We start from the raw sequence: 7,060 nt of genomic DNA, 5'->3' as shown, positions 1-7,060 counted from the left end.
TTACAACCAAATATTTGAGTTGATGATGATTATAATTTTATACAGTTGTTGTCATTTCATGCAGATTGCAGGGTTAATTGATTAGTGTAAATTGCCCATAGGTGAGAATGGTTGTCTGTCTCTACATGTTAGCCCTGACAGACTGGTGACCTGACCAGGGTGGACCCCGCCTCTCGCCCTATAACAGCTGGATAGGCTCCAGCGCCCCCCGCGACCCTGAAAAGGACAAGTGGAAGCAAACGGATGGATGTTGTAATTTCTGTTTTAACAATTTTTTGATTGATGTTTTGTTTGCTTTACAATATTATACAATAAAAATAATCTCTACCAAAAACTGAAGCATGCCCACCCGAAGGGCAACCAGGGAATTTTGCGAGCCCTGCTTCCAGCAGGAATGTTTGGCTCCTTAATGTGAAGAACACAGGAAACATCGAGACGTAAAACGAGACGACCTGGGCTCAAGAACAAGAACAGCTCGCCACCGCTATGAGGCGCTCAGAGAGCGAGCGGCGTGGAAGAACTCTCGTGTGTCAGAGGATTTATTCATCAGGATTTTTACAGGACATTTACAATCATCAGGTTACACAATCTGTCCGTGCTCGCAGCGAGGTTAGTGCAGTATGTAACACACCTGTGAATCAAACACACAAACCCACACAGGTGTGCTCTGACACAGTTTAATGTGAAGGTCCACTTCCTGTTTGTGGAAAAACATCACTGATGGCGGTTCACTTTACGGTCCAAACGGCCTCATTTCCACTCCGCCCCCTCTGATGACGGAACTGAGGCTCGTGCTGACCACCTGTTGAGGCTCGGGCAGGCGCCGCATTCATAACACGTGATGTGCGACACGCTGTCCTGCTGATGATGTCACAGCGACACCCACAGCAAGGACGCGGTTCTGTCTGCCGTGGAAAACGAACAACAGGAAGTCAGCAGTACCTGGAGCGAGCGAAGCGGCGAGGTAGAAATGAGGCATTGCCGAGTGCAGACAGGAACAAACCACACGACAGTTTCTTTAATCTCTGATTAGTCGGTGCACGCACTTCCTGTTTCCTGAGGCGTCCTGTGGAGTGAGGATGAGGAGAGGAAGTGTCAACAGTGAAATGTCTCTGCGTTTCCAACGTGTCACCTGACATCCGACGGCTGTCCTCGCATCAGCAGCTGCGGCGCCGCATGTGGCTCCGCCTCCTCCCGGTCATTAAAATGATGCTGAACATTAAAAGCTGCAGAAACAGAACACGGCAGCTCGTCTCCACAGTCTCAGTGAATCCTCTTCATCTTCACCACGATGAAGATGGCAGAGGGGCCGCCACTGGCTGCCTACAGCCTGACTCCGCCTCCTCGGGCCCGGTCACATGTCTGACCACAAGATGGCGCGACTGCCTTTCTCCACGCTTGCCACGTATGCTCCTGAAGGCGACCAGGACACCGAGTTGATGGCTGAGCTGCAACAGCAGTAGCAAGGAGAGGTCAAAGGTCAACAGTGCGGCATAAGCCGCTGGCGTGTGGATAAACCTGAACGATCTTACCTGTGGTTCCGGTCTAGAGTTCGGTCCACTTTCCCCGTCAGCACATTCCAGATGTACAGAGCGCCGTCAGCTGATCCGCCGGCCACGTAGCTCCCGTCAGGACTGAAAGAACGAGACACACTGAGCGTGCTCAGATCTCTCTCTCACTCACCACACACACACACAAGTAATGAGAGGAACCCACCTGAATGTCACTCTGGTCCAATCAGCGCCACACTTGAAACCCTGCGCACTGAACACAAACACACACAGTGAGTCGGCCGAGGTCACCTGACCATCACATCGCAAACAGAATGAGTCAGTCACATGACCACAGCGGAGCACAGGAAGTGGATCTGCCTGTGACGTCAACAGTGACTCAGTGTCACTACGGCAACAAAAGTATCCTGGGTACTTTACTTGTCTGACGTACGACCGTCAGTCAGTTTGACTATTTTTATATGTTACACACACAAAAGAGCCGCTTTGTTGTTTCAGCCGTTTTGTCTCGTGAACTCTTAGCTTGATGTTCTTTTTGTTCGTTAAAGGTCGGCGCCGACCACCTCGTGTGCAGTTGATCGTTAAAAACACTGAGTTCATGTTTTACACTTGATTTATAAACCGTATTTTTAGTTATACTATGATGCAACCAACATTCCTCTTTAAACTGCATGTATTATAGTAGCAACAGCAACCACTCCATGTGCACTATCACTGACCCCCCTGCACCTGCTCCTCAGATGGCATGTATGCGTGTGTGTAACTTGTACATATCTTTCTTGTGTAAATGTAACTTTCTCTGTGTCATTGAGTAGATAATATTTCACACACATGGGGAGATGCCAAACTGCCTTTCACTGTTCTTGTAACAAAGAGCTATTCTTCTTCTTCTTCTTCTTGTTTTTGGAGGTTATTTAAATATAAGGTGATATTTCCTCACAGCCCTACTGACTGCCTGCCAACTCAGGTGAGATGGACTCGCCATGTTTCTGCTTCCCACCTGCACGGCTGCCTTCAAACTTCGACCGCTTTGTGTTACACTGGGCCCGCCTCACCTGAGCGTCTGCTTCACGGCGTTGGTGCGCAGGTCGACGATCTTCACCAGGTCGTCTCTGGAGCAGGTGAGCAGCTCGGTGCGATCGTGGTTCAGATCCAGAGACGTCACTCTGCCGAACAGCTCCAGCTCCCGCACGATGCTCTCCGCCCTGATCTCACACACACACGCAGACCGAGCGTGTCATCACCGTGACACAGAGCAATGGCAGAGATGCTGAGTGATGACAGCGTTCGTGCGCCGCTCACCTGATGTCCCAGAAGCGAACCTTCTTGTCAAAATGTCCGCTCATGACGCACTGCTCGGTGCACACGATGTCGTTGCAGCTGGAGCCCGCGAACACCGTCTTCATACCTGCACAGGTGAGCGACAGTTAGCTTGGGTGAGGACTCACTGAGACCGAGCGAGCGTGCACTCACGTACAGACTTTGCTGCGAAGGTCCCACAGTTTGAGCGTGCGGTCGTAGCTCCCAGAGACGATGCGAGCGTTGTCCAACAGGAAGCGAGCGGAGAGGACTTTCCCGCTGTGACCCGTCAGCGTGTGCTGCCGGACGGACAGAAAGACACAGGTAAGCGCAGGTAAACACACACACAGGTCATCGGCAGGTGACGTCTGCCACTTCCTGTCAGTACGAGAAACCCCGGCGACATGCAGCTGACCATGTCACCGTGGGGACGTCACCTGATTCAGACAGGTGACATTAGATGGACAACAGTTTTCTGGCCTCAGAACAGGTGTGAGATCACTGCTCAGACCCCACCCCTCGGCCTGATGCTCCATGCTGATTGGTTTTGTTGGATGACATCATCACAGAGAAGCTGTAGGAGCTCTGTACAGACCTCGCAGTGATGTCACATCCTGTGTGTCAGCAGCTGCCGAGACCATCGCCGCACCACTAGAGCACGATGGCAGCAGAGAGCCGGGCTGCTGGGAGCCAAAATGGTGGCCGCGAGGGGGAAGAGCTGAGCTTCAGACCTTTTACATGACATCACTGACCAGGAAACTGAGCCGCCACTTCCTGCTGGGCTCAGTTGTCGGACAAGAACGCGTGGTTTAGCTCAGCACACGCAGACAGGGGCAGCTGACCACCAGGGGGCAGCGCTTACTTAGAAATATTTTCCTGATTTTGTGAAAAAAATCTGTTGTATAAACTGCAGAAAAATGTGTTTCAAACACAAACAGGTGCAGAAACACGGCGCCGGCTGCTCTGAGGCAACGTGGAACCTTTCTGCTCCGTGCGGGCTGTTCGTCCTACTGCAGCCGCCGTAGCCAAGGTTACTCGAACAGCTCAGCTGACTAATCTGCTGACACGGTTGGATTTACGGCGAGCGTGTGTGACGCAGCTGTGTGACAGCTGGACGCGCTCACCCTCAGTCTGTAGTCATCCACGGTCCAAATCCGGCTGGCGAAGTCGTTGGAGGCGGCGAGCAGGTAGGAGCCCTGAAACACAGGAAAGCAGGTCAGTCTGAACAGGAAGTAACGCTGCAGTATCCTTCCGCCGCGCGTACACTCACAGCACTGTCGAACTCGATGCTGGTGATTCCCGCGTTGCTGCCGGTCAGAGCTCCTTTGGGCTCACAGTGACCTGAACGCAATCACAGGAAGTGATTTAGTCACGTGACCTGCTGCAGCTCCAGGGTTATTCAATCAAACATCCTTGTGCAAGCAAAACAACTTCCTGTTTAAACCCCGCCTCCACTCACCTGCCACCACCTCCCACAGCTTCACCCTGCGGTCCATCCCTCCAGTTGCTAGGAGACGGGAGCCAGGGCTGAACCTCACAGCATTCACCTCGCCGTCGTGGGCTTCCTGAACGCTCAGAGAGAGAGAGAGCGCAGACTGAGAGACGGCCGTGCAAGTCATCTCGACGATGACGAAGAGTGACGGTACTTACGAAGACGTGCAGCGCCGTGGTTGGCACGCGGACCTCAGCGCAGACGCCTGACGGGGCCTCGCTGCTCTCCGGTGAAGTGCTGAAAGAGTTGGCGCTCCGACGCCTGCTGAGGACGAACAAACTGTCACCTTTCATTTATCGACAAGTGACAACGACGGTCACCTGGAGGCGCCGTGTGCAAGCTAGACGCTCCAATACAGAGGAGCCCCCACACACATGCGGCCACACACACAAACATGAGATAATAATGGACAGTCAGTATGGTCCCAGACCAAACAGATCAACATGGCATTAATGGTTCTTATTGAAAAGATCACTAATAAAACAGATCAAAGACACAGTCGGTGTTTTCATTGACCTAAAAAAAGCTTTTGACACAATCAATCATGAAATATTACTTGATGAACTGGAGCACTACGGCATTAGAGGAGTGGTGCTCGAGTGGGTCAGGAGTTATTTGAGAGACAGGCAACAATTTGTGAAGCTTGGTGAATATCAGAGTGCCTGGACATTGTGGAGTTCCACAGGGGTCAGCATTGGGACCAAAGCTGTTTATCCTGTGCATCAATGATATATGTAAAACATCTGATATATTACAGTTTATTTTATTTGCAGATGATACAACTATTTTTGTGCTGGAGAGAATTCACAGCAGCTTTTGGAAATTGTCACACAAGAAATGATTAAACTGAAAACATGGTTTGACAGAAACAAGTTTTCACCAAATTTGAATAAAACTACATTTATGTTGTTTGGAAATTGATAAATAACGTTGAAGTACGTTTCTCATACAGAATTTCTGGGTGTGATAATAGACAACAAAATGTGCTGGAAACCTCACATAAAGCTACACTGTCCAGAAGCATCTCTGTTCTGAGTAAAGCTAAACATTTTGTGCCTTCCACCCCGGGTACTTTACTGTTCACTTACACTGCCATATTTGGAATACTGTGTGGAAATACACACAAAACTTCACTTCAACCTTTATGTAAAAAGAAAAAAGCAATCAGGATGATTACTGAAGCAGGATTTAGAGAGCACACTAACATCATGTTCTTGAAATTAAAGATTTTGAAGTTAATGGATCTTATAAACATAAAACTGCAAAAATGATGTGCAAAGCCAGATACAATATGTTACCAGGAAATGAACAGAGGATGTTTTTGACAGAGAAGGGGACTATGAATCGAAGGGAAAACTAAACCTGAAGACAAAGGTGTTAAAACCTTTTGTGTTAGCATCTGTGGGGTAAAACTGTGGAACAGTTTTCCTGTGGACCTACAGCAATGTTCAAGCCTTGGTCGGTTTATAAAGATGTTTCGAAAAGTGTCTTTGGAAGAAACTGATGAAGTTGATCAGCCATTGTACTTTAATTAAACTGTAGCTATCACTGTAGCTATGTTAACACACGTCCTTCATTCCTTGTTTAGTGTGTGGGGTAAGTGATGACGGGAATCAGGCTAACAGTGAACAGTGGGGTTCAACACTGGGGTAGGGACTAATAACTATGTTATACTTCTTCCTACTCCATTTCAGACTTAAAAATTGTCATTTCATGTCATTTAGACTGTTTTTTATTTGTTTTATTTATTTGTCTGAGCACATGCGTGTGTGTATTTACAGATATATTCCTATTTATACACGTAAATGCAAGTATGTGCACTTGTATATATTGTTTTTTTTTGTGTATGTCTGAAATAAAGATACAATAACACGCACACACACAGACGCACACACACATACCCAAACATGAGGGAGATGGAGTCAAGCAGCCCCCCGGGAGGCTGCTGGGAGATCTTCTTACTGCGGGCAGAGACACATCGTCACACACATGCTGAACCTCCGTAGAGGTCAATGGTCAGCGGGCACGTGCGGCCTCACCTGGGAGTCCTGCTAAGCGGCCGGCTCGGCGACGTCTCTCCCCCCGCCTTCCCGGCGTCCTCAGTCAGCACCTCAATGTCGTCGTCCCTGCGGAGAAGCAGAGCAACGTGAGCAGGCGTGAGAGGAAATCCTGTCACTGTTGTTCCTTTATTTATTCCCGTCTGCTGTAACCATGGGAATTTCTCTGGGACATCTCATCTGATACAAACTCAGACACGCACGCCTCAATGGGCAGCGGTTCCTTGGCAGCGTCAGCAAGCTCCTTCTGCAGTTTGGCCTGCCGCCGTCTGAAACACACACACAGATGAAAATGACCTGAAGTCGCAGCAGCAGACGACCTCCCGCCTCCAGCCGCCCTGCCTACCTGCTGTCCTTCTCGTTCTCGGCGTTGAGCCGGTTGGCCTCCTGAGCCTTCTCGGCCATCCAGCGCGACACCAGCTCCTGGTTGTCCTCGGTGGTCTTCCTCAGCTTCTCCTCCAGGGCGGAGAAGGTGATCTGCAGGGCGTCGTACTCGTCCTTCAGCGTCTGGTTCGCCCTCTCCAGGTCCTGTGAAACATGAAGTTACGTTAACCTCACTGCTCTGACGGGTGACGCTCGCACGTTCTGGGCAACGAAGGTCTCAGCTTGAAAACTTGAGATCAGCTCCCTGCTCCTCCTCCTCAGCCCGACGCTCCGTGCTGAGATTCTGTTGGATGACATCATCACAGAGAGGCTGTAGG

The 7,060-nt window shown here is 50.0% G+C and overlaps 1 protein-coding gene and 2 non-coding genes across 7 annotated transcripts in view; all 3 read right to left on the bottom strand.

Annotated features, from left to right (window-relative positions):
• Positions 1-521: 521 nt before the first annotated feature.
• Positions 522-7,060, bottom strand: part of atg16l1 (ATG16 autophagy related 16-like 1 (S. cerevisiae)) — a 25,252-nt gene continuing 18,713 nt past the window's right edge. For 2 of the 5 annotated variants that reach the window (XM_026191959.1, XM_026191960.1), the window contains exons 7-20: positions 6,706-6,887; positions 6,551-6,628; positions 6,342-6,428; positions 6,204-6,263; positions 4,461-4,566; positions 4,270-4,375; positions 4,081-4,151; positions 3,935-4,006; positions 2,989-3,109; positions 2,814-2,919; positions 2,567-2,716; positions 1,717-1,764; positions 1,533-1,634; positions 522-1,448 (exon numbers count right to left, since the gene is read on the bottom strand). In XM_026191959.1, coding sequence (XP_026047744.1) covers positions 1,355-1,448; positions 1,533-1,634; positions 1,717-1,764; positions 2,567-2,716; positions 2,814-2,919; positions 2,989-3,109; positions 3,935-4,006; positions 4,081-4,151; positions 4,270-4,375; positions 4,461-4,566; positions 6,204-6,263; positions 6,342-6,428; positions 6,551-6,628; positions 6,706-6,887 — 1,383 coding nt within the window. In that variant the 3' untranslated portion in view covers positions 522-1,354. The remainder of the gene's footprint in view (positions 1,449-1,532; positions 1,635-1,716; positions 1,765-2,566; positions 2,717-2,813; positions 2,920-2,988; positions 3,110-3,934; positions 4,007-4,080; positions 4,152-4,269; positions 4,376-4,460; positions 4,567-6,203; positions 6,264-6,341; positions 6,429-6,550; positions 6,629-6,705; positions 6,888-7,060) is intronic. The other 3 variants (XM_026191962.1, XM_026191963.1, XM_026191964.1) reach the window with 3 other exon arrangements.
• Positions 3,288-3,563, bottom strand: LOC113037074 (small Cajal body-specific RNA 6). The gene has a single exon (XR_003274573.1).
• LOC113037072 (small Cajal body-specific RNA 6) overlaps positions 6,957-7,060 on the bottom strand; it is a 272-nt gene continuing 168 nt past the window's right edge. The window contains exon 1 of the transcript XR_003274571.1: positions 6,957-7,060. This exon is cut by the window's right edge and continues 168 nt beyond it. This is a non-coding gene — a non-coding RNA (small Cajal body-specific RNA 6).

The sequence above is a fragment of the Astatotilapia calliptera genome, chromosome 14 (assembly GCF_900246225.1).
Source record: "Astatotilapia calliptera chromosome 14, fAstCal1.2, whole genome shotgun sequence".
NCBI lineage: Eukaryota > Metazoa > Chordata > Actinopteri > Cichliformes > Cichlidae > Astatotilapia > Astatotilapia calliptera.
The sequence above is the reverse complement of the archived record's forward strand: the minus strand, read 5'-3'. Positions and strand labels throughout refer to the sequence as shown.